This window comes from Gracilinanus agilis, chromosome 1 (assembly GCF_016433145.1).
Source record: "Gracilinanus agilis isolate LMUSP501 chromosome 1, AgileGrace, whole genome shotgun sequence".
Lineage (NCBI taxonomy): Eukaryota > Metazoa > Chordata > Mammalia > Didelphimorphia > Didelphidae > Gracilinanus > Gracilinanus agilis.
This window is the reverse complement of record NC_058130.1, coordinates 86,460,179-86,486,468: the sequence shown is the minus strand read 5'-3', so window position 1 is coordinate 86,486,468 and position 26,290 is coordinate 86,460,179. Positions and strand designations below refer to the sequence as shown.

Below are 26,290 nucleotides of genomic sequence, written 5' to 3'. Positions count from 1 at the left end.
TTAAGTTTTCCTGCGTGGGGAAACAGACTCGGAGAAGGAAAGATATTGGTTGGTCAGCCCAGGGTCAACCCCAGGGCCTGCTCTTCCTTCCAGTACCAAGCAGCTTCTCTGGGTCTGTGGAGGACAGAGCTAGTCTTCGAGGGAGAGGGTCCAGAGCCCACCTTACCCACCGTTTGCTGTTTGGTCTTGGATAAATGGCTTTGCTCTCTGAGCCCCAACTCCCCTTTATTCCCAATACAGTTGAATAGTAATGGCTCTTTTAGCTGTAATGCTCTGTAGCTCAGAGTGGTAACATGAGCTTTCTGGGCCTAACCTAACAGTCCCTGACTCTGGGGAAGCCACCTTCCAACACCCCCAGAGGAGAGAGGAGAGAGAGGTTCGCTGAGGCTCCTCTTCCCAAAGAGGAATATCCCAGGCCCTTTGGATGCAGGAACTTTCTCTCCATTTGACCCTGACCCTATGCCCAGTCCCAGTCCAGCACCAAGTCTTCCTAAGGCTTCCCTCTTTATGCCTAGCCCTAGGCTCGGCTGTACCATGGGGGAGACAGAGGCAAAACAGCCCCGAGCCTGCCATGCTGTTCTAGGGCCCGATAGAGGTGGGCCTGGGAGAGGACAGGAAACCCAAAGCCAGAGCAACATCCCCAAGAATATCCCCGTGAATCCAGGTCCCTTCTTTCCTTCACTCTGAGTTTGGCCCAGCCCTGTGGTGGCTGCTCTTTGCAAAGCCAGGATCTGGAGCATCCTCCACTCGGGCTCTCCCCACATGTAGCGGCAGTCACTCACAACCTGCTGGGGTTCGAGCCAGGTTCAGGCTGAGCACAGTGCTTGTTCGACGGGCCCGACGAGGGGGCCTGGGGAATGTCTCCACCCCTCACCCTGAGCCCTGTCCCTACAGGGTTACCTGCAGTACATCAAAAGCCTGCCACTCAACGACATCCCCGAGATCTTTGGGCTGCACGACAATGCCAATATCACCTTTGCACAGAACGAGACCTTCGCCCTCCTCGGCGCCATCATTCAGTTGCAACCCAAATCAACTGCCACGGGTGGCCAGAGCCGAGAAGCAGTGAGAGGCTCCCCCTTCCCACTCCTCCCCCCCCACAATTCTGTGGTCAATTCTGCCGTCAGTCTAGGCAGCCCAGGAGAAGAACCAGTGGCTATATTCCTAAAAGGGAGGGGGAGTGTTTGTGAATTTAATTTCTATCCATCAAATCCTATTTTAAACTCATTAGGTTTGTGGGAAGGGAAATGTTTCATCCCTTTGTCATATGAACCAGGCAGTTTTCATTTACATATTGAGCCCTTATAGAGAGACCACTTGTGATATCATAGATTTATTTATTCATAAATAAACTTTCTGAGGGAGAAAACCCCTTCCCCACCAATTGGCTTCCAGTCACCAAGACGGTGCCTTGACAACTAAAGATTTGGGTGGCTGTTGTAAGCAACTTCAGATGTCAGATTTTACAAACAAAATTCTTCCTTCTGGGGCTCGATTTCCTCTTGGGTCTCAGGAAGGAGCTGGCTGAGGAGGTTTCAAGAGCCCATCCAGCTCCTGTGTCCTGGGGGTCCATTTTCATCCTGCTCAGGAGGGCTGACATCCCAGAGCCTGCAGCCAGAGGCCTCTCTCATTCTCTGTTGGGGTGGGCCCTTAGATGGTGGAGGAGATTGCTGGGAGCATCCTGAAGAAGATCCCGGAGCCCATCGATGTGCTTCACGTGATGTCGAAGTACCCTGTGCTCTATGAGGAATCTATGAACACTGTCCTGGTGCAGGAGGTGATCAGGTAACCACCAAGCCTTTCCAGACAGGAGAAGGGGAGGGAGGGAAGAAGAAAGAAAGGCAGAGAAGCATGACCCTCTCGGGTACCCTTGAGGACCTGGGCCATGCTTGCTTTATGCTGGGGGAAGATGGTTGTTCTTGAAGCTGGCTCCGTGCCCGTGTCAACCCATCTCACCAACTCACAAACAGGCATCATGGAATCTCAAGGCACTGAAGGGCCTGGTGGTGATGTCCTCCCAGCTGGAGCTCATGTCCACTAGCCTCTACAACAATGCCGTACCTGAGATCTGGAAGGGCAAGGCCTACCCTTCCCTCAAGCACAGAGGAGGATAGGGGAAAGGAGTGGGTATCTAGACCAGACCGGTGGTCTAGACCTGCCTAGTGTGACCACTTGCTGGCATCGTGATTTGGGTTCAGTCCTTTGCCTTGGTTTCCCCATCTGTAAAATGAAGGCATTGTACTTTGAGCTCTTAAGTTACCTTCTAGAATAAAAAAAAAAAATCCATAACAATCTAAATTCCATTAGGGTTTTTAAGCCTACTCAGAGAAACTCAGAAGTTTACTGTATTAAGGCAACTTAGACTTTTCTCATATTACTTAATGAAACAGTCATTAGATTAGAATAGACGCCATTAAATGTTGTCAGTCGGCACTGCTAAGATCCGCTAAGAACACTGTTAGCTGCTACCAAAGTCTATCCCAGTGGTTCCCAAACTTTTTTGGTCTACCACCTCCTTTCCAGAAAAAATATTACTTGGTGCCCCCTGGAAATTATGAAACTATTTATTGAACTCAGAATAGAATGTAATACAAAAAAAGTGTGACCATCGCCATCTTCTTGGATCACTGCAGCACCCACCAGGGGGTGGTAGCGCCCACTTTGGGAATCACTGCTCTAACCTAAATTCCAGCCAGATTCAGGCTGTTTCTGGCACACCAAGCCAGTGAAGCATCTCTTTGTGGCCCAGTTTGAGTTGCTGTGCCCGTGTCCAAGCCATCAGATGTCGGGTAAACCTCCGTGAGGTGGGTATATGGGTCTCCATGCCCCAGACCTGCTCCTGGAGAAGGAAGGGGGCAGTGCCTGCGCCATATGGTAGATGGGGAGGACACGGCCCCCTTTGGGTCCAAAGGCTGTAGGAAACTCTTCCCTGTGATCTATCCCTCAGATACAACAAGCTACTGAATGTAATCACAGAGTCACTCAAGGATGTGCTCAAGGCACTGAAGGGCCTGGTGGTGATGTCCTCCCAGCTGGAGCTCATGTCCACTAGCCTCTACAACAATGCCGTACCTGAGATCTGGAAGGGCAAGGCCTACCCTTCCCTCAAGCCTCTGTCCTCCTGGGTCATGGACCTGTTGCAGCGGATTGAATTTCTGGACACCTGGATCCAACGTGGCATCCCGCCTGTTTTCTGGATCAGCGGCTTCTTCTTTCCACAAGCCTTCCTAACAGGGACCTTGCAGAACTTTGCTAGAAAACGTGTTATCTCCATTGATACCATCTCCTTCAACTTCAAGGTCAGTGAGCCAAAACAAATTCCCCAAATGTCCGAAAAGAAGTCTTCTGTGCACCATGAGTCCATCATTGTGATCGTGGCTGGTCATTGTGTTGATCAGTTCTTGTCTTTCAGTCATTCTTAAAATGTTGGTGTATAATTTGTTCACTTGGTCCAGATCAATTCACTTCACTCTGGGACAGCTAAAATGGTTTTCTGAAACTGCCTTTTTGTCATTTCTTTTGTCATGAGTATTCCATTCCACTCACATATCATATTTTATGCAAGCATTCCCCAATTGATGGGCACTCCCTACCTCTTAGCTTCCAGTTCTTTGCTACCACATAAAGCTACCCTGTTTTTGTGCATGTCTTTTTTTTTTTCCTCTTTCTTTGATCTCTTTGGAGTACAGGCCTAGAAAGGGGTATGTATAGTTTACTAACTGTATGGCTATGCAATCAGTTGTACTGCTGTGGTTCTAAATTCCTTTCCAGAAAGGCCGGACTAATTCACAGCTTTGCCCAGTGTGAATTGATGAGCCTATTTTCCCAAGTTCCCTTCAACATTTTCCTATTTTGTTAGTATTGCCTCTTCTGGTGAGTGTGAGGTGGAACCTCAGAGTTGCTTTCATTTGAATTTCTCTAATTGTTAGTGACCTGGAGCATTTTTCACTTACAAAAATGAACAATGTGGAAACATGTTTTGCATGATAATCCATAACCCAGACTGAATGGCTTGCCACTTCTGGGAAGGGGGAAGAAGAAGGGAGGGAGACAATATGGATCATATAACTTCAGCAAATTCATGTGGAAATTTGTTATTAAAATAAAAAAATGTTCAAAAAGAATGGAAGGAATAGAGCAAAGCCAGGAAGAGAACAGGTGGAAGGAGGTTGTGTGAGCATTATCTTGCTTTCTTAGCCTCAGAGGTTTTCTGCTGGTCCTGTCAGAGTGACCAAACCCAGACTCACCTGCAATGAGATGCTTGCAAGAAGTAGAAGTTGTCTGGTAGACACCAGTAGCCACCAGATCCCAGAGACATAGTCTCATTGTGAGGGCCCAGTTTAGCTCCCCCACTCTATCGGGGCTCTGTTCTACTCTAGGGTGCTGTTTAGAGAAGCATCCCACCAGCCCACCCTCCTCCACTGATCTCTCCCCCAACCCCTAGGTAATAGGGAAATCACCGAGTGAGTTGACCACAAGGCCAGAGATAGGCTGCTACATCCATGGCCTGTTCCTGGAGGGGGCACGCTGGGACCCCGAAATTTTTGTCCTGGCTGAGTCTCGGCCCAAGGAGCTCTACACGGAGATGGCTGTCATCTGGCTGGTTCCCGTACCCAACCGCAAAGCCCCAACCAAGGGCTTCTATTTATGCCCCATTTACAAGACTCTAACTCGAGCTGGTATGTACTCTCCTTCCCTCCCAGGCCCAGTCTCCTCACATAGAACTGGGGAGTAGGGGGTGGGGGAGATGGGGAGACCAGGGAGATTACTCTGTACAGTTTCATTTGGTTCCAACTTCCCCGCTAAAGTGTCACCGTCTCCTCTTCTACGCCAAGTGACTGGAACATGTCTTTGGGTTAGTGCGGCTAGCACTTTAGCCTCCTCCAAGGCCAGAGGTGGGAAACAAGTGTGTTGCACAAGCTTCTGTCCTCGCCTCTGACTTTCTTAGTTCACATTTCTTGCCAGTAGTGCTGATGGCGCTTGAAGGCTTTGCAGAAATGCCCTTTGAGGGAGCTAGTCAAACTACCACAAGATGTGACCGCTATTATTCTTACAGATGAAGCACTTCGAGGCTTCACACATCCTAGAATTTCATAGCTTAAGGATTCTAGGGGGGCAGCTGGGTAGCTCAGTGGATTGAGAGCCAGGCCTAGAGACAGGAGGTCCTAGGTTCAAATCCGGCCTCAGACACTTCCCAGCTGTGTGACCCTGGGCAAGTCACTTGACCCCCATTGCCTACCCTTACCAATCTTCCACCTATAAGTCAATACACAGAAATTAAGGGTTTAAAATTAAAAAAAAAAAAAAAAACTACCAATGAGGTGACAGAAGCCCAGAGAAGAAACCCATCTCAGGATAACCCAAGTAGTAAGCAACCATACCGGCATCTTCTATAAAACAAGAGAAAATAACCTTTACGTAACCAATTTCTCATAGTTGTCCTCAGGAAAGATTCCATAAATCTTACAGCATGAGAGCAGCAGCAGCTGCCGCGAGGTAGGATGTGGCCGGTGTGTAGCCCCTTCATGCAGCCTGCTCCCAATCTGTTTTAGATCATCCTTCCATTGGTGTCTGTTCCAGGTACACTGTCCACCACTGGCCATTCCACCAACTACGTCATAGCTGTGGAGATCCCCACCAGGAAGGGCCAGAGACACTGGATCAAGCGAGGTGTAGCCCTCATCTGTGCTCTGGACTATTAGGTCCACTGGGATGGGCCAAGCAAGCCCCAACCTAGGCCAAGGCAGCAGTGCCCCTGAGCTGGCCCTGCCAATTGTCCCTTGCCCAGGAGACCCTAGAGTGGAGTCCTGGGGCAGCCGTGAGAAGCCTGGGGCCCAAAGTTAGGGGGAATAAAAATATTTTTTTATGTTGTCTACCTATTCACACTCCAGCCTGTTCTGTGGGGTTCTTTGTCAGAACAGAGATTAGAGTGGGGACCAGCTCCTCTTGAGCCAACCCTTGGCAACAGGCCTGGAGTACTGGTAGGAAGCCCCTTTCTCTCCCCTCCCTCCAGGTATGCTGTTAGAAGCCTTCTGTGCAGGACATTTTTCATTAGTCTGCAAGAATTAAGAGAAGTCAGCACTTCTCTTGGATGGAACACACCAGCACCAAGATTTTCTAAATGGACCACTAGAACTGGAAGGGCAGGCCCTCATCTTACCAGAAAAAGGATGTGGAGCCTAGAGACGATGCGACTAGCTTAAGGTCGCAAAGCAAATTGGCTGCAGAGCCAAGATGAGAACCCAGGCCCCCCCAACACACACTCCAAGGTTCTGACACTTTTTATGTCACTGCATGTACACTGCCCAGAGCAGAGAAAATGCTTGCAATAGCGTAGTCCACAGTTCTTTATTCAGCAAACATCTAGCCAGCCAACACAGAGCACATAAGTTACAGGAAAACTTTATTCATTCAGACAAGTCTGGTATTTACAAGGATGGACAGGCAAAAGGCAAGGGGGTGGCACGAGCCCCAGCCTGCCCAGGTCTCTTATGTACAATAGCTTCAGTTCAGCCTTCCCCAGGACACATTTTACCTCAAGTTGGCTCCTGTCTCTTCTAAAATTCAGTGCAGGCAGAACAAATTCATCTGCCCCACCACAATTTAAACAGCAATTGTGATGTGTTAAGAAGGGACCTCCACTTCTCCCAGGGGCCCTCGGAGAGAAAAGGCAAGGGGGAAGGTGGGGAGAGGGGAAGGCGGTGGGGCTACCTTATGGTCACAAACAGGAAATAGACTTTAGAGGGTGGGGAAAAGGGCAGAAACTGGTCCCCAAATGGTCTGACAGAACTTTGAATTCTCTTTTGCCCAAAGGCCCATAAAATGGAAGCATCTCAGCAGGCCAGCCCTTCACACTCCTCCCCCACTCCCACTAAAAGTTCCCTGTTCGATTCTCCCTCAGCAGTGAATACCTGATGGATACCTTTACTCTAGACCCTGGGGTCAGGCAGCTGATGGACCTTCCTACAGTTTGAAGCCCCCCAGAGAGCTGTGCATGCCTAGCTGAGGGAGGGCCTCCCCATTAATACTGGTGGGCTGTGGGTGCATCCTCAGAATCCTGGAAGGCCCTCCCTCACTTTAGAAACCAGATACCCCACTGCACAAACAATCCTCAAGGCTGGGAAAACCATCAAACACTTTGAAATGAAATATTTTCCCAAAAGAAAAGGCTTTGGGTCACCTTGGCACCATCTGTGCTTCAGGCAGCCCCTGCCCTGGCTTATCCTCTCCCCTTCAGGCCATGCCAGGGAAGGAAGAACAATTTACAGGAACCCAAAATACCTTAAAACATATCAACATAGGCCAGGTAGCGCTGCTCAGACCAATTCAGTAACAAAGCTTCCCTACATGCTCCCATGGACCCAGAGAATCCTGAAGTCCTCCCCCACCCCCCCACTCCTGATCCTGAGCAAACCCCCCCCGATTCCTGAGTTTGGAGTTCCAACAGCAGATGTGCAAAAGTGCAGGCCCAACCTCTCTAGGAGAGTGCTTATGTGGGGCCGGGCTGGGCTCAGAGCCTGGGGTGGACAGGGGAATCTGAGTAGGATTACCCCCCAGGAGGTAAGTGGTTGTGATTCTCAAGTCCCAGCTTTGTCCACCAGCTCCCTAGGCAGTGTCTAAGGGAGGACACACAGAGAGAATGGAAGAGGAAGAAGCCAGGGCAAGGGATGGAGAGCCAAATCCAGAAGGCTGCTGTGCAGGAGGCAGTGGTATTCAATACAATGGTGGCAAGATTAGTCAGAACCAAGAAAAAAATAGACATTTCTGATATATAAAATATATATTCTGCTGTCACGGAGGCAGGGAGTCGGGGCCCTGGCTGTCAGTAGGGTCTGTGTGCCCCTCAGGGCGGATGATCCACAGCCAGCTGTGGGCGGGCTCAGATGACAAAGGGGGAGAGAGTGTCCAGAGTTCCCACTACACTGACTCCGGCTGCTGCTTCCTGAGTGGTCCCTGCACTGACTTTGCGGCAATCTCTGGCTGACCCGCCCAAATCCCACCCCCAAAAACTGGGGTGGGCAGGCCTACAGGCCAACTGATTTCAGATCCCCAGGTCAGCAAGGAGGGGCTGAGAGGAGGTTGAGAGCCATGTGACCAAGAAGTCCCCTTTATTTCTAAAGGGTCAGCAGGAGATCTGTAGTGCGACTGACACACGGGAACCTTCGCCTGTCCACTGGAGAACAAGAATATTCCCACTTTAAACTGTACAGTAATACTGGGTCCAAGGGGGAGGAGATCAAGCAGGGGCAGCTCAAGGCTGCTTATCCCTCAGAATGCCCTCTGTTTAGGGGAACACATGAGTACTTGACACCCTGGAAGGCCTGGCCCTGGGTGGGGAGGTCCCTCACTGCCGTTTGGCCTTGTAAGGACGAGAGCGTTTCCGCCTGTCAGGCTTTCTCTGTTTATGAAGCCGGCCGATGCTGACCCCCTGTCGTCGCCGGACGGAGATATTCTGCTCCACAAGGTTGGCCAGCATGCCTAGGAGAGGGCACAAGAACAATGAGTGGGCAGTCCCACAGCCAGACAGGCAATCTTTAGCTCTCACTGTGCACTCATCTACTGCAAAGGGACCAAACTCATGGCTTGCCAGCCGCATGTGGCCCATAATGCTCCTAAATGTGGCCTAAACAAGATTCAATTGCAACTGGTAGTTAAAAATAGGATAGAACATAAGATATTACATTTAAAATTAAGTCAAACTAGGTCTGCACCAGGAGAGATCAATAAAACAAAGACCTTTATGTAAAAAATTTCAGTAGTTCTTTTTGTGGTGGCAAAGAACTGGAAACTAGGAGGTGGGGGTAGTTGTGCTCATCAGTTGGAGAATAGCTAAACAAGTCTGTGATGGAATACAATTATGCTAAAAGAATGACAAGCAAGATAGTTTCAGAATACCTCTTGGGAATATTTATATGAACTTATGAAAAGAAGTATGTCAAACCAGGAGAATGGTAACAGCAATACTGTACCACATGACTGAACTATTCTTAGAATGATCCAAGACAATTCTGAAGGACTCATAATGAAAAATGCTGCCCATCTCCTAAAATGGAATCTGAATGCATACTGTTTATGCTTTTTCTTTTTTTTTTTTTGGTCTGGGTTTTCTTTCACAACATTACTAGTATAGAAATATGTTCTGTAAGACTGCACGTTTCGCCTTTATCAAATTGCCTGCCTTCTTAATAAGGAGTGAGGGAAGGAGAATGGAAGAACATTTGGAACTTAAAACTGAAAAATGAAGGCTAAAAATTGTTTTACAAGTAACTGGAAAAATATTTAAAAAATAATTATGTGCCTTCAGGGATCCTTCTGTTTAGTTTAATGGCACCCATCTCTACTTGATTTTGACAACAATGATCTATCCACAAGTGTTAATGTAGGATATCAGCTGTCCCAGGAGATTCTCAACAAGCCCACACAGGAGAATGAGTCTAAGACCTGGGTCAGAAAATAGGCAATCTTCCAGACAAAGCTGGACCATCTCACAGGATAACCTTGTGTCCTCTACAATCTGCATAAATCTTGGAAAAAAATACTGTGCTTTTGGTATTAGAATTCTATTTCCTAGGATGCAGACCTGGATTCAAGGCCATGGGTCCCTGAGGCTGAAAGAAGAGGTGCCATTTCCATTCCTAAAGGTGAAAGCACCCCCTAATAACCCACCAACCCCTCTGCCAGGCATCAGCACTACTGCCTCACCTTCCTGAGCCAGCATGGAAATAAACGTGCAGATGAACTCATCGTAATTGTGGGTTCTTCTCTGGTCATCAATCTATGAAAGCAAACAGAAGAGGAGTGGCAGCCACATCAGTAACACCAGAAATTGTTCCTTGAGTGTGGCACCAGCAGCTCACCTTAAACTTTTTCCTCTTTTCCACTTCCTCCTTGAGACAGGCTTCATAGTTTGCGATCTCTGCTTCCACACACTTCAACAATGCCAGCAGTTCCTAGCAAAACCAAGTGTGCCGGTGAAGTGGCTGCTCAAGGGTGGGAAAGGGACCCCTAGGAGGGTGCTATCCTCTGCACCAGTAGCAAGAAGGGTATGGGGCAAAGTATAAAGCTCCTGACCCCCAACTCTTGTCACCTAACCTGGCCATGGCTGGTGCCAGTAACACCAAGAGAAGAGGGGACATGGTAGCCCCCACTGGCCCACAACCCCAGGCAAACGACTGGACACTCACTTTGGGGGAATACTTTTCCCCACACAGCTGTTCAGGAGGTCGGCTCAGCCCAGCTTTCTCTCTGTCACTTGGCTCAGGTGCCTCCTTTTCCTCCAGGGTGACACTGATCTGGGTGATCTGGCTCTGTCTGACAGGCGGTGAGGAACCTTTCCCACCTTCTAGGAGGAGCACACACAAGAGAAAGAGCTAAAAGCAGGCACCAAGGACTGTGGTCTTCTCAAACACCTTGCTATTTGATTGATTAGATCTAGCTCCTCTTGACCCCATAACTACCCCCAAACCCATCATCCCTCACCTGCAATGGTGAGAGGGCACAGAACCCCATCCTCAGAGAGATGCAGAAGACCTATGCTGATGACAGGCCCCAAGTCTCGTACAGCCCGGTTGTAGCGCATGCAGTCCACTCGCAACAACCCATCGTCCTCCCCAAAAAGCACCTTGGAGATGTGGGAAGTGACAGGGCTGGACGGGCGGGTGGGATTGGCAGAGCGGATGGGGGACCGAAGCGGAGAGTTGAAGGCGCTCCCAATCTCAGAAGCTGTGTCAGTGCTCTCATTGCTGGGAGTGGGTGAAGGTTGAGAGTGAGAGGGCGCAGCTACAGCTGGGCTTCCAGCACCACCACTAGTCTTGATGGACAAAGGAATTGAGAGGTCTTTCTGGGATTCCTTAAGCTTCTCGGCCAGCACATTAATGGTGTTGGGCTGCAGGACGCAGAGCTGACCATCAGAAGAGGCAGGCAAGGGCTCCTGCTTAACTTGCCCTTTTCGCTTGTACCTGTTCAGACCCACAGACAGAGATTAAGCTTGGGAGAGGAGTAAGCCTCTCTCCTAGAAAGCACCTCCCCCATTCAAGGAAGGAAGAACAGCTGACAGGGCATGTGGATCCCTTTATACCAGTGGTTCCCAAACTTTTTTGGCCTACTGCCCCCTTTCCAGAAAAAATACTACTTAGCGCCCCCTGGAAATTATGAAACTATCGAACTCAGAATAGAATGTAATACAAAAAAAGTGTGGCCATCACCGCTCCCCTGGATTGCTGCAGCACCCACCAGGGGGTGGTAGTACCCACTTTGGGAAATCACTGCCTTATACAATCCAGTCTCAAGAGATTCTCAGAAGCTCCACATTCACTCTCCAGAACATGGGTAAACAAAAGAAAAGGCCAAGGTTTTTAGTATACCATAGTATACCATACCTGATGGCAGAATTTGTGTTCCGAACATCTTCCTCCTCCTCATCATCATAGTCATCTTCATCATCCGAGTACTGCTGTGGTGGGCGAACTGGGACACGGCTACGGCCTACACCTGCTGCCAGGTCCTCTTCTTCCTGAAGGATAAATCAGGGTGAATTCAAAGTAAGAGCAGAAGTCGCATTGGGATCCCAGTAATATCAAAAACAGACAGCTAGAACATGCTGGGGACAGATGCTCCTTTGGTGTGAGGTTTGTCCCACAAAATCATTCTAAAGAAGCACGATTCTCAAAGACTTTGCCTTTATTCTACTGGTGTTTCAGAACTAATCAAGAATATCTTATATTCTTAAGGTCTCAATTCTGGATCCAACCAAATGATCTGGAAGTAGGAAGTCTTGGATTTCCAGAAATTCTCTTAAAACTCTTGAAGTTCTCTAGTGGCCAGATAAAAATGTTATGACCAAAAACAGGAAGATAAGATACTCCCAAATAGCTATCAAAGCCCACCTCTCAAAAGACTTTGAGTATTATGGATATCTTGTGGCACTAAGTGTTAGACCAGAAATGGGTACCCGTTTGGTTCTAGGTACTTACTTGCATGGGAGATTTAGCATAATTGTGGTTATCCAAGAAAGCTGGGAGCCGCTGAACGATGGGACTGGGGTTTGCTGGGACCCCATTGAGGCTGCTAACTGGAGGCTTCACCATGAGTTTGGGTTTGCTGGGTGGACTATGTGTGGGGGCTGGCTGACAAGGCCCTGCCACCTCTTCAGGTCCATCTGAGAAGAGGGAAGAATAATATGAATAATGCCTTCAAAACAAGACATAGAAGGTACTGGTAAGGAGAAAGAGGGAACAGCATTTCCAGATTTCATACTATATAATAAAGCAACAATCAACAAAACTACCTGGGATTAGTTAAAAAGTGAAAAAGACTAGAAAAAGAAGCTATGTAAGGGCAGCCAAATGGTGCAGTGCACAAAAGGCCAGACCTGGAGTCAAGAAGACCTATCTTCCCAAGTTCAAGTCTGGCCTCGGGCACTTATTAGCTGTGTGACCCAAGGCAAGTCACTTTACCCTATTTGCCTCAGTTTTCTCCTATGTAAAAATGAGATGGAATAAAAAATGGCTAATCATTCCAGTGTCTTTGCCGAGAAAACCCCAAATGAAGTCATAAAGAGGATGGGCATGACTGAAAAAACTGAATGACAAGGGACAATCAGAAACAATGGAACTCAAAAGCCTACTATTTAATAAAATAGAAATCATAAACAATTTAGTAAATTGCTCCTTATCTGATTAAAAACTAGTGGAAAACTGGAAAGCAGTGTGTCAGAAATCAAACTTAGACAAATACCTAATACTTTATTCCACAATACATTCTAAATGGATACCTAACCTTAATATTTAGAAAAACAGATCATATGCCTCTTCCAGCTATAGGGAGATGTATTCTTCAAGAGATAAAAGCAATCACAAAAGATAAAAGAGGTAACTTTGATTATATGAAACTGAAAAGCTTCTGAGCAGATAACACTAATGCTAGAATAAGATGAGAAGCGGGGGGGAAAAAAATTATCAAATTTCTCTGAAAAAGGTTGGGTATTCAAGATATAGAAAGAATAGATACCCGTGACCAAAAGCCATTTCCCAACAGATAAGAGGTCAAAGGATATGAACTGCTTTCAAAAGAACCCCAAACTATTCACAACCACATGAAAGAAGGCTCTAAATTACAATAAGAGAAATTTGAATCAAAGTAATCCTGAGGTTTTACCTCACATCTTGCAAATTGGCAAATGATGGGAATAGTCAAATTGGAGAGACTGTGGGAAAATAGGTATTGTGGTGCACTGTTGGTGAACCCATGAATCAGTATAACCATTTTGGAAAGCAAACTAGAATTACACAAATGAAGTAATTAAAATGTCCATAGCCTCTGACCCAGAGATTCCCTTACTGGGCTTACATCCCAAAGAGGCCATTGACAAGAAGAAAGACCTCCTATACACCACAATATTTCTAGCAGCACTGTTTGTGATTACAAAGAAATGGAAATAAAGCAGATGCCCAATGATTGGGGAATGGCTAGACCACTGTGGTATGAGAATGTAATGGATTATTATTGGGCTATAAGAAATAATGAATGTGATGGATACAGGGTAACAAGGAAAGATCTATATGTGATGACAGTGAAGTAAGCAGAGGCAATAAGACATTAAAAGCTATGATTACCACAACATAAAGAACCAGCACACACCAAAAAATCAAAGTGAATGTTGCAAAATTCTAAAGAACAAAAAATAGCTGGAAAGAAGAGCTATGAGCAGACACTCCTACCCTCTCCTATGCAGAGGTAGGGGGGCCTACAAGGGCTGTAGAATGCACATATTTTTAGACTTTCTTAATGTACTGATCAGTTATGCTGACTTTTCCCTCTTTTTTTTTTTTTAATCTTAAAAAGCTCTCTATTATGAGATGATTCTTTGGAAGGGGAAAGCTATGGTGATATTTTTTAAAAGGCAATAAAAATTTCTTAAAAAAAAAAAAGTAGTGGAGTGGGAGAAGGCATTTAGGTGGCTCAGTGGATTGAGAGCCATGTCTAGAGATGGGAGGTCCTGGGTTCAAATTTGAACTTAAGACACTTCCTAGCTGTGTGACCCTGGGCAAGTCACTTAATTCTCATTGCCTAGCCCATATTACTCTTCTGCCTTAGTACAGAGTCTGAGACAGAAGGTAAGGTTAAATAAAAATTAAAAAGAAAAAGAACCAGGCACCTCTTCAGTTTTGTGTTCTCTTCCCTCCAAACACTTCAAACACTTCAAACAATCAGCCCCACTGCCACTTCTTCCCATCTTTTGGACCCAGCTACCATAACCATCTTTCAAAAAGAAGACAGAAATCTCTATGGGGTTGAGAAATTCCTGGATGTCTCGGACAGGTCAGAATAGAAAGAAAAAAAGGAAAAAAAGGAGAAAAGTAAAGGACCAAAAGAAAGGAGGAAGTTTGTGTGGTGCAAGGGACACAGAAGGCTAAGGAACTCCAGGCTGCTAAACATTTGTCTATCACATTCTTTTTATTAGTCTTTTCTTGATGGTTCTAAATCAAAAATGTAGGAGTCTCCCAATCTTCCAGGATTCCACAAAAAGAAAGACTGAATGCACCCAGAAGGCCAGGCCAGGGCTTTTTTCTCCAGAACTTAAGAGAAGGCACTCAGTATGTTGTATGCATCTATGTTATAGGCCCATAAATTTAGAGCTGGAAGGGTTCTCAAAGGCCACTAAGTCTGTCTTCCTCATTTTACAACTGAGGCCCAGAGAAATTTCAGTGCCCAAGGTCACACAATTTCTAATTGTCTAAAGCAGGATTTGAACTCAGGTCCTCTGACTCCAAATCCTATGTTCTTTTTCCACTTTACCATGTTGTCTTTCAATCAGAGCACTTAAATCCCTCTATCCCAGGGTTCCTCAATCTGGGGTTCAACAACTTTTCTTTTTAATGCTTTGACAACTATCTATAATTGGTTTCCTTTATAACATATCATATTTTATGTTTTTAAGGACATTATTCTTGGGGCAGCTAAGTGGCTCAGTGGATTGAGAGCCAGGCCTAGAGATGGGAGGTCCTAAGTTCAAATTCAGCCTCTTCCTGAACACTTCCTAGCTGTGTGAGACTCTGGACAAGTCACTTAACCTCCACTTCCTAGCCCTTACTGCTCTTCTGCCTTAGATTGATTCTAAGGCAGAAGGTAAGGGTTTAAAAAAAAAACCTAAAACAAAAAAAAAAAACCATTATTTCGATAAGGGGACCACTGGCTTCACTAGACTGCCAAGGGGTTCATAATACTAAAAAGATTAAGAATCCTTAAGCTAGGCCAACCTTGAAACAGTCAATTTCATGCCCAATCCAATCTAACTGAATCTCTGCCCGAGGAGTCAATGTCCAGGCCTCCTGGGTCCTGTTGCTTAGGCATCTCATACCTGTTTGAGAAGCCTCAGAGGCCAGTGGGGTCTTGCTTGTTTCAAGCACCAGAGAGGGCTTGCAGGAGGCTGGCTTGGAGTCCTCAGGAGGCTGAGACTCTTGGGACTTCTGGGTTTGAATCAGTTCTGGCTGAGTCACTCGGATCAGCTGAAACCAGAATAAGGAGGGCACTGAGCAACAGGACTAGCAGAATTCTACATTCTCAGGGACACACACCACCGGACTGTGCCGTCTCGCTTTTCCAGCTGAGCATGCCTCAGGATCAGCTCTGTTAGCAGTTACCCAATCACACCATGAAAGGGGAATACTAAGGACTTCATTTTAGTAGCCAGTCCTCATCCCAACCTAAAACTTTCCCACTCTCCAGGAAGTCAGAAAGGAGTAAGGAGATATCCAAAGCTAGAGGGAGAAACAGAAAGGAGATGAAAAGCATGGAAAATCCAACAGTTACTTTAACCCCCTAAATCATCAAACTGCTTGAAAAAAGAAAACTACAAATGTTAAATCAGAAGAAAACATTCATAGGAAAAGGATATGAAAAGAAAATGGAAAACAAAAGATGTTCAAACATGGCTCCTAAAAGAACGGGAAGTCCCGAGTCCTAGAGAACAAGACCCATACCAGTCTCTTCCCAGAAAAGGGCCTTTCCTACCTGCTGTAAGGCCTCCAACACTGTCTGTCGGTTCATCTTCAGGACGTGCAGCTTAGATTCATACTTGATCCTGCGGTCGGGCACTACCGCCATCAGGTTAAATCGGATGTCATGATATGGCTCCCTGTGGTCACACCCACCGGCCACCTGAGCTTCAGGTCTTCTGCAGCCAACCCACCCTCTGGGTGCCCCTTTCCCCAGTCAGATGACCAAATGCAAATGATTCCATGCTAGAAACTTTAAAACCAGTGTCTTAGGGCCAGCCAGTAATTTTATACATTATGCTTTGATATAAGGCAGACCAGCAAGCCAGTTATCACTATTTATAGGGGTTTTTATACTCTCACCAGATTCCTTTAGAATTCCATACTCCTCCATGGGAAAGAGAAAGGTTGGCACCATCTAGGAAACCCACCCAAGGGTGCCGAGGAGCACAACTGCCATCAAACTTCCCAGTGCTATGCCCACCCTCCAATCTGGGCAGTTACCCTGCTGTGGCTAGGCCAATTCGTTCCATGATGACTCGGCGGGCTTTATCTGTCCACTCTTCATCTTCCCCCCAGGGCCCTGGTAAGAACAACAAAGAAGAGAGAAAGAGGGTGAAATGCCAATGCTGGGAATGTAGGAAAGACAGAAGTCAAGGAGGTTGGAGGGAATATCTGAAGGATGCCTATGATCAGATTCAGACTTCCTCAGAGCCATCTTACCACATGATAAGAAGCTTTACAAGTATATTCGGCTGTATTACCATTAAAGACCACCCTTATAACAATGTGGCCAGCTATTTCTGGAGAAAGGCATATTATTCTCTGCCCAGCTGAATAATCTTAGTACTTAATGTCTAACAATCATATCTCTAATTCTAGAATTTGTAATGATTGAGAAATGAAACTGAAACCAAAGGCCTTACAAAATCATTATAGTCTGAAGAACTGAGGAAAGCACTCAGTTTGCCTAGCCCTATCTGGAAATATGGACACCTAAACCCTGTGCCAAGGAACTCAAAGCACAGATCCTACCGTGGTCGATGGGATACACTTTCAGCCCGTCTAGCTCAAAGAGACGTCCCTTGATGGGGACATAGCTGACAAAGTGGAATGCCTCCATTGTTCTAACAGCACTGATCCCATTCTGCTTCTCTGGCAGGTGTCGTGGCTCAGGTCTATAGAGGAGATGGATTCAGAAGGCTGATTAAGGAGAGCCCTCCTTATGACTATATTGCCTTTTATCCTATCACACATCTCCATCTTCTTTACACGCACCTGGCATGGCTGTTGTGTGCTTTGGCCAGCTCTGGAGCATTCCCAATGGCATATCCCTTGCTCTAGAAAGAGAAGAAATAATCCTATGTCAAAGTCTTCATGTGGTCAAGAGATAAAGATGCTAAAATTTCAGAGAAAGCAAGGTGAGAATAAGTCCACTGGATGCTAGAGTCAGAAGACTTGAATTCTAGCCCAAGCATTTTATTTGTTTTGTGGATTTAGGCAAGCATTGCTTAATTTCTTATCTATAAAATGGGGATTGTCACCATTTGCTCTACTGAATTCACAGGGCTGCCCAGGGGATCAATGAAGTGACAGGAGAAAATAAAACATGAAAAGTTAAAATCATCACATCCACTGCCAATATGGGGGAACTGCAATCACTTCAAAGGACAGGAGAGTAACCCCTAGGGCCTAAGCCTTGTCTGGGCACTACATATATGTCAATCTAGTTCTCAAAGCATAGGCACAAGAGCCTCTGCCAGGCAGCCAGGGTTCTCCACATACCTCTGGGCTAAAACCCTTGGTGAAATCCTTCATGCGGCTCAGTGTTGGGCCCAGGTCCACATTGCTACAGTTCAAAAGGACACTCAATAAGGCATGAGTGGCACAGGAGTTGGGAATCAGCTGCAAATCCAAGAATAGGCACTTTTTATTCCTGACCTACATCTTGTCTCAACCTCCCTCAAACATACCAACATAGCATGATTCATAAATATGGCATACAGAAAAAAGTTTCATGGGGTCTAATCTAGTCAGAACTCCTTGAATCTCAAGAAAGGAACCTTCCCTTCCTTTGTCCAAATGAAGAAGAGGGGAAATCCTCTCTGCTAAGAGTGTTCACAAAATAACCACTCCTGGATTTTGTTTATTCTCTCTTAAAGCAGAAGCACTAAGAATTCTCTAGGCTAAATTATCTTGTGGCAACTTAGGTACAAAAATTCATATCTCAGAGCACAAAGAGCCAAATAACCTGATGGGCGAAGAACATGTTATTCACAATGTCATCATCGATCACAGAAGTCTCGTCCACAAGGGTAGAGACCTTGCGCCGGGACCTGCGTTCTTCGATCCATTTGAAGAGGAAGATGAAACCATATACTGGACTGGAAGAAAAAAGAAAAGAACTTATTAAGTGCATTTGACTAGGCCGCTTTGAAGGTAAGGCTCTCCTTTCTACTATTTTTCTTTTCTTTTTATTCCCCTTTAACTGCTTTTCCACTTAACTAAGGAAGGAAGACTCCCAAAATGGTACTCTTTGCTAACTTTTCCTGAACACTGCCAACTCAGCTCATGGCAGTACTAAGTATATGTATTCCCTAGAGAGATGCACAGCCACTGTTCTTTTCTTTGACCTAAAAGTCCAAAAGGAAGGCACCCACCTCCTCTCCCAAACAAAATGTCATAATTCTATGTCAACAAAAGGGGGAAAGCAATTCATCGCCCAGAGGCCCATCTTGGAAGAGTGAAAGCTTCAGAATAAAAGCAAAGATAGAGACACATGAAGATTCTGTTCCAGTGGGAAGTTCAACTTCCTCTATCACTGGACTCTAGCACAACATCCCAAACAGAGTAAATAAAACAAATCCACACTCAAACCAATTCTCTTCTTCGTTAGGAAGAGACTTTTAGCATTGTTACCACAACTCACTTCCTGATAACATAGAGGTTAACTCCAATGTTTCTATTTTAGGGTCCCCAAAAAAAGGCATCCAGGCAAAATCTTAAGTTTCTCAGGTAATAAAACATTCCGCATTGTGAGAAATGTCAACCACCAGAGACCAGTCCTCTGCTATGACATCCTCTACATTACTGTTTATTACCAAGGGATCCTGGAGCTTTAAAAACCCCTCAATGAGACTTATACAGAAGAAATGATACTTTCTCAAACTATCTTAATAGGTCAGTGACAGAGACTAACCGGGAAGTCACTTACCCCTGGCATTTGCTCTGAAGATCATAAATCTCTTCAACTTGTACCCCTTTAACACCTATGGAATATCACAACCATTAATTATATACAACTTCTGTATTCAGTGCTGGAGATACAAAGCTAGATACATTAAGTATTCCACTACCAAAGAGCTTATAATTTAATGAGAATAATGGGAAATATAGAAAGGGGAACAGGTATACAAATAAATGGTTAAAAAAAAAAGTACAAAGGATAGATCTAAGCAGAAAGCTGATCTCTGAAGAGGTCAAGACCCTTTTAAAGTACATGGAAGGGGGGGCAGCTGGGTAGCTCAGTGGAGTGAGAGTCAGGCCTAGAGACAGGAGGTCCTAGGTTCAAACCCGGCCTCAGCCACTTCCCAGCTGTGTGACCCTGGGCAAGTCACTTGACCCCCATTGCCCACCCTTACCAATCTACCACCTATGAGACAATACACCGAAGTACAAGGGTTTAAAAAAAAAATTAAAAAAAAAAATAAAGTACATGGAAGGGAATAGAGGATTGTCTAGGCTTAATGGAGGAAGTGGTATTTGAGAAAGGTCCAGCTTTAAAGAGTTATCTCCAGCCATGGAGGATAGCAAAGGCACCAAAAACAGGAGAGAAGAGCACAAAAGTACATGTTGGAAAACAGAATACATGAAAGAGATTATATTCAATAATTCTAGAAAAGCCTACTGGGACTAGTTTGAGGCAGGCCTTCAATACCAGGATCAGGAGTTTATAATTTATGTGCAAGACAAAGGGGAAGCTACTGATAATTTAGGAACGGAAAAATGGCAGAGTCAGAATAGAAAATGAGGGAGGAGATTACTGAAGCAATGATGTGAGGGTTAGCTTGGAAAGAAGGCAGACTGGAAGCAGGAAAATCATTTAGGACCCTATTATAATAGTTTATATGAGAGTTAAAAAGGTTCTCATCTAGAGTACTCAAAGGAAGAGTAGAAAAAGGGGACAGGTATATGAGATTTTGCAATGGTAGAAATGACAAAAATCTGATGACTGATCATATGGAGAGATCAGAATCAAAGGAGGGAAAAAAAGATTGGGCACAAAAACATACGAAATGCCTCATCTGAGGGGAAGTTTTGTACTTACCAAAATCTTCTACCAACAGGGTGAAAAGGCCTGAGTTTTTCCAAAGATTGGAAAGTGAAGGAGACAGCAGAGGAAGAAAAAAAAAAAAAAAAAGAATAGCTATTTAATGATCAAAATTGTGTGAATAGGTTAGAAAACTTTTAGCAAAAAAAGGAAGGCAGAGTCATGATTCTCATTCCCTCCCACTACAGGCTTCTGTGATGTTTTTCATGTCTTTTTTCCTACTGCACACAGCCCTCATTCTCAAGACAACTCCTTTCTTTAAGCCCTTGGAGTTAGGAAGACTTGAGTTCAAATCTGATTTCAGATACCACTGTGTGACCTTGGGCAAGTCACTAAACCTGTTTGCTTTAGCTTCCTCAAATGTAAAATGGGGATAATGAGATCATCTCAAGGTTGTTTGTGAAGATAAAATTTGATAATATTTATAAAGCATTAGCACAGTGAGTGCTATGTAAATAGTAGCTATTATTTACCCTCAGTTATTCATATACCCCTAACCCAACCCTGTGGTCATGTCCTTCATATCCATTTTTTTTTTTTTTGAGAACTGATATCCAGATTAAGAATATCTTTGTACTACACCTAATCAGCAAAAATTACCACAGTGCTGGTTTTCTTACCACCTAAGGCCCTACTAACTTACAACTTTGTCCTTCAACCTCCAACTCTATACCCCATCCCCTACTTGAGCCTACAACTCCTGGCCCTGTATTCCTGTATTCCTGCTTGCTTGGGAGCAGAACAACCTTGCAATTCCCATCCTCCAAATGTAAGTCAACAATGTAATATGGCAACCAAAATAACTAATGTGATCCTAAACCACCTAGAGTCCACAAGTGAGGCGGCTACAATCCCACGGTACTATCAAGACTACAAGTGGAGTCTCACATATAGGTCTGGGCAGCAAGGTTTAGGAGGGATGGTGACAAACGTATGCTGAGGATAGCCTGGTGGTGCTTAGCCTGTCCAGAGACTTTTGAGGGGCCACGGTAGCTTGTATGTAAATGGATATCAGGTAGAAGAGGGCTTAGCCTGGCTCCACTGGGCCCGGAAGGCAGAACTAGGAACAACGGACAAGACTGCTGAGATATTCAGCTTGACAGAAAGAGCTCCTAACAATTCTAGAGTTCTTCGAAAGTTGAATAACCACTTGTTGGGATTTTTGCAAAAGTGTTTCTCGCACACGTTCAAGCTGAACCTCTGTTCTAAGCGGGAAGGAGCTTAGTATTCATCCAGGCCAGCTCCCTTTAGAGAGAACACTGAGGCCCAGAGAGGCTGAAGGGCTTGGAGTGGGGTCTGAACCCGGGCCCTCTGGCTCAAATGCAGCCCACTTTCCGTTGACCCCCGGCTCTGACCTCGGAAGTCTCCTCAAACTCTGAAATCCTTGGCTTCCATAACGCGCCAGCCAACATGGTCCCCGGAGCCTGGGCCTCCCCCGCCCAGCCCAACGCCTCCCCCAATTCCAATCCGCAATGGTACCCGCGGAGGAGGCGATAATGGTTCTTATTTATTTATCCCCTCGCCCATGTCCCCTTCCCCCTCTCCCCGTCCTCTCTCCTTTTCCTCCCTTTTCCCCGGCCCGGCCCCGCCCCCCCTTTCTTGCCCCTCACCTGGGTCACTCTCCAGCTCTAACCAGCCTTTATTCATCTTCCCCTGGAGCGGCCCCTCAGCGCCATGTCCAAGCTCCGCCGCCGCCCCTGGGAGCCCCGCACTCAAGGAAGCCCGGCCGGCACCGGGCCCCCACTCTAAGACGCCCAGACAACGGGCCCGAGAGCCGCGTCATCCGCGCGCGTCGCGACGCGGCGCCGCCAACATCATCTCAGCGCGACGCCGCGCACTCACAGCTTCTGACGATTACGCTGGAAGGTAGGAGGGCATGCGGGCAGGTGGGTGGGCGGGAGGGAGCGCAGCGCGAACTCGAAACGCCCGGACGTGCTCGCCGCCGACGTAGTCCGCGCCTCTTTCCCGGAGTGTTAGTGAGGTCGCTTCCCCGCTCCGCCGTCGGCCCCGCCCTTCCCCTCCAGTGGGTGGCGGGGAGGTGGGAGGGGTGCGGGCAATGCGCGTGCCCGCCGGCCCGGCTCGCCGCCGTTACTGGCCGTTGGGAGAACTCATGAACCCGCCCTCGGATGCCGTGCTACCCAGCCTCCGCCCCATCGAAGGCGGGGCCTGGGTCGAGCGGGCTCGCGGCCGTTACTGGCCGTTGGCTGACCCTTCGCCCGCCCGAGCGGCCCCTCCCTGCAGCTGGCGGCGGGGCTGCTGAGGGCGGGGGCTGAGGCTCGACGGGCCGGGGTCGGGGCCTACGGCTAGCCAGCGCGAGACGCGGCGGCTGGGGTCTGGAGCAGCCCGTGCGCGGGGGGCAGTAAGGCCCTCGGAGGTAGAGGAAGCTCCGCCGGACCCAAGACTGGGGGACCAGGGCGCCCAGAGGAAGGAAACAGACACGTGTGTGTGTGTGTGTGTGTGTGTGTGTGTGTGTGTATGTCTGCGCGCGTGTACCCTGAACTCCGGTGTGGAAACACCTCTCACTCTCCCCTGCACTGCGGGCATCCGGAGGTCTCCAGTGTGTCAGAGGCATCACTTGAATCCAGCTCTTCGGTCTCGGAGACCCTCCGCTTCTCCATCGTGGCTTAAAAAAGGGAAAGATTCCAGAGTAGAAAAGCGGATTCCGGGAATGACTTAAGGGAGGGGGAGGCAGGCAGGAAGCCAAGAAACACTCAAGCAGTTGGTTAGCGCCTACTGTGTGCTAGTCACTCTGCTAAGCCGTGGTGATACAGATAAAAAAGAAACAGTTCTTCCCCGCAAGGAACTTACTTGTTAAAGTAAGGTAATCTGAAAAATCGCGCTCTCCCCCCATCATCCCGCCCCCCCCATTGCCCCTAGAAAGAACAACTGTTAAATTGTTAAATTTAGGGGGAGCTTGGAATAATTTGTTGCGTTTTCTCAGTTAGAAAAATTGGCATTTCTGTACACTTTGTCGATTAGCATCTAGTGGTAATTATGGTATTCACCCAAGAGATACCCAATGTTTTGTAAATAATCCATTTGTGTAAAAAAGCCTGTGGATTTACACCAGGTTTTTTTTTTTTAATCAACCAAAAAAAAAAAGAGGTTAAATTATCATAAGGCCGTTTTAGGAAAAAATGCTGTACTCAAGGGGGAGGGATGTAACTTTTCAGGTTAGAAGTTTGCATGAAATTTTAGCAGCTAAAGTTTTTGGACATTTGTGTCATCCTCTGATACTCCCACTGAAAATACAAAAGAATTTCGGCTAGCTGTCTTTAACTGGTACTGATTAAACTTCCTCCCCCTTTCCCTCTCCCCCAATAATTGGTGTGCCACTCATCCACTGCTTGAATTCATCTGATAGGCTTTTGTCCATCTGTAGAAGAGCTGGAAGGGATAGGCTATGGGGATTAAGTGGTTTGCCCAGGGTCATACAACTAGGAAGTGCCTGAGGCCCCATTTGAACCCAGGATCTCTCCTCTCTAGGCCTGACTCAATCCACTGAGTCATCTAGCTACCCCAAGAACTTGTATATCTTACAGGCTTCAGTTCCTAATAAGTACCTTTCTCCCTCTTCCAAATTTTCCAGTTTGATCTTGAGAAATATAAAGTCTATGCAGCCTTCCTATATGTTACCAGTGTGCTCTTAAGGAGTTGATAGAACATATTGTGTCAGCAAGTGTACATGGACACAATATGAACACATGTTGGAAAAGAGTAGCATGTATGAAATTACTTTGGTCTTCATTGGAGCAAAGTTGATTTAATAACAATGGTTTGGGGACAGAAATATTTCGAATAATACAATTGCAAGTTTCCCATTAAGATGATAAGAGTATTGGGGACAGCTAGGTGGCTCAGTGGATTGAAAGCCAAGCCTAAAGATAGGAGGTCCTGGTTTCAAATCTGACCTTAGACACTTCTTAACTGTGACTCTGGACAAGTCACTTAACCCCAATACCTGGCTCATACCACTCTTCAGCCCTGGAACCAATACACAGTATTGATTCTAAAACAGAAGGAAAAGATTTTTAAAATTAAATTAAAAGATAATAGGGTATTAATACAGAAGAGAATATTCATCCAGAAGTTAGTCCGAGAACATTACAACATAATACTCTAGAAGCTCTAATAGGGATGTTACACAGGAACAATGGTTTGTTTGGTCTCTTCTCTTCCCTCCCCTTTCTTCTACCCTCTTCATCTTGACGTATGGAAACTACAGTCTTATTTTATTTTGACATTGCTGGTAGAGGGGTGAAGGAGATAAAGAAATTTTCATTTTGTTTTCAAAGACATTCCTCTTAACTTGAATTGAGAAAGTTTGGTTACTAGCCAAATACCTGAGCTCACTTGTAAGGAAGTAACCAGAAAATGGTTTAGTTAATAACTTGTCTGTGAATGGCTTCCTCCTTCACCACAGGGAATTAACTCTCCCAAGTGACCAGCCCATTCCTTCCTTTCTTGTGGGCTTGAACTCTCCATTAAGCAAAAATTTCACAGATGCTGGTGAGGGAGATAAAAAGCTCAATAAGATAGGGCTCCTATTCAGTCTTCCAAAATAGTAGAGGGAATAAGACATTTAAACAATTGCACTACAAAAGTCTGTGTAGGAAGTGTTTAAGGGTTGGTTCATTTGTTATGAGACGTCAGAGGAAGAAGAGATATTTTCATCTCCTTCATAGGAAAGGGCTTCATGGAATATATGGTATTTGAATTGAGCCAACTAGACATGATTGGAGGTCCAATACTTCTGAGACAAGAGATTTCTTTCACGGGTCTACTACTCAACAAACATTTTCTGAATATTGGATTTAGTGGTTCTCTGAAACAGTATGTAACAAAAAAAGTCAAGGCATCTGGGTTCTTAAGATTTTTTTTTTTTTTTTTTTTGTGGAGCAGAACCCATAGAATCACAGAATTTTAGTTAGAAGGGACCACAGGAGCCATCTAATCCAACTTAACCATGAAAGAAATCTTTAGTATAATTTACCTGAAAAATATTCATCAGCCTCCACTTGAAGACCTTTAAAAGAAGGAGAACCATCCACCTCTTGAGGTATTCTATCTACTTGGACAGTTTTAATTGTTAGGAAGGTTCATCTATTGTTTTGTCCTGGAACTAAAGAGAATAAATAATCCTGCTTCCATACAGTAGTTCTTCAAATACTTGTAGTTAGTTATCTTGCCCTCTTTTTTCCGGACTAAACATCCCTATTTCCATCATAGGACAGACTCAAGGCCTTCTACCATCCAAGTTTTATCTGGACACTTCATTTCATCACATGAAATCTTAGACTATTGCATCCAGAATTGATCCCAACATCAGATACCCCTCTCACAGAAGGAGAAAATCCTTGATTCTCCATTCCTTGATTTTTGAGTTGGAATTTTCAACAAATGAGCTTTGATGGTCAGTGTGTATGTGGCAGGTCTTTTTTTTTTTTTTTAAAACCCTTACTTTCTGTCTTAGTAACAACTCTTAAGACAGGATAAGGGCTAGGTGATTGGGGTTAAGTGACTTGCCCAGGGTCACAAAGCTAGGAAGTGAGGCCACATTTGAACCCAGAACCTCCCAACCCCAGGCTTGGCTCTATCCACTGTGCCACCTAACTGCTCCATGACAGGTCATTTTTTCACAGGACTACCATTTTGCTTTGTCTGGGAAGGAGTTCTGTGAAGTGAGGATATAATTTAGTCTCTGACACCCTATTCATCTATATCAGTTTCTTTACTACAAATTTCCTTCCTCATTAGAATTGTTTCCTTAAGTCTTAAGAATTTTCCTTTTATTCCATAGTGTTCAGGTCAAAAAAGGTAAATTGAGGCACAAAGTTATAAACATAATTTATTAGTAAAGCATATATTTTCCTATAAATAGGATTTCAGCTTTCTCAGCAAAGCTAAGACTGAGGTGGGAAGTAGGCTACCCTTTGAAGGTTTTAGGGAAATTCAAAACAAAGAA

At 45.8% G+C, this 26,290-nt stretch overlaps 2 protein-coding genes across 2 annotated transcripts in view; one reads left to right on the top strand and one right to left on the bottom strand.

Moving 5' to 3' along the window:
* The window catches only part of DNAH1 (dynein axonemal heavy chain 1), a 139,761-nt gene extending 133,886 nt beyond the window's left edge, over nt 1-5,875 (top strand). The window contains exons 71-75 of the mRNA XM_044676631.1: nt 895-1,065; nt 1,655-1,785; nt 2,948-3,299; nt 4,445-4,679; nt 5,581-5,875. Of these exons, the coding sequence (XP_044532566.1) occupies nt 895-1,065; nt 1,655-1,785; nt 2,948-3,299; nt 4,445-4,679; nt 5,581-5,702 (1,011 nt within the window). The 3' untranslated portion in view covers nt 5,703-5,875. The remainder of the gene's footprint in view (nt 1-894; nt 1,066-1,654; nt 1,786-2,947; nt 3,300-4,444; nt 4,680-5,580) is intronic.
* Nucleotides 5,876-7,436: 1,561 nt separating this feature from the next.
* On the bottom strand, nt 7,437-22,096 carry BAP1 (BRCA1 associated protein 1). The gene is made up of 17 exons (XM_044674216.1): nt 21,936-22,096; nt 20,323-20,352; nt 19,210-19,264; nt 18,247-18,379; nt 17,781-17,900; nt 17,274-17,335; nt 17,031-17,173; nt 16,500-16,578; nt 16,012-16,135; nt 15,359-15,506; nt 11,973-12,157; nt 11,379-11,512; nt 10,480-10,958; nt 10,185-10,342; nt 9,858-9,950; nt 9,703-9,775; nt 7,437-8,478 (listed from the first exon to the last, which is right to left on the bottom strand). The coding sequence occupies exons 1-17, from the start codon at nt 21,970-21,972 to the stop codon at nt 8,345-8,347; spliced, it is 2,187 nt and encodes a 728-aa protein (XP_044530151.1). The 5' UTR covers nt 21,973-22,096; the 3' UTR covers nt 7,437-8,344.
* Between the last annotated feature and the right edge of the window lie 4,194 nt (nt 22,097-26,290).

Coding starts and splice junctions, on each gene's coding strand:
- BAP1 (XM_044674216.1), bottom strand. CDS start 21,972: ATGAATAAAGGCTGGTTAGAGCTGGAGAGTGACCCAG. Junction 19,265..20,322: donor CCTGTTGGTAGAAGATTTTG/GTAAGTACAAAA, acceptor GATATTCCATAG/GTGTTAAAGGGGTACAAGTT. Junction 8,479..9,702: donor TTCCATGCTGGCTCAGGAAG/GTGAGGCAGTAG, acceptor GCCCTCTCCTAG/GCATGCTGGCCAACCTTGTG.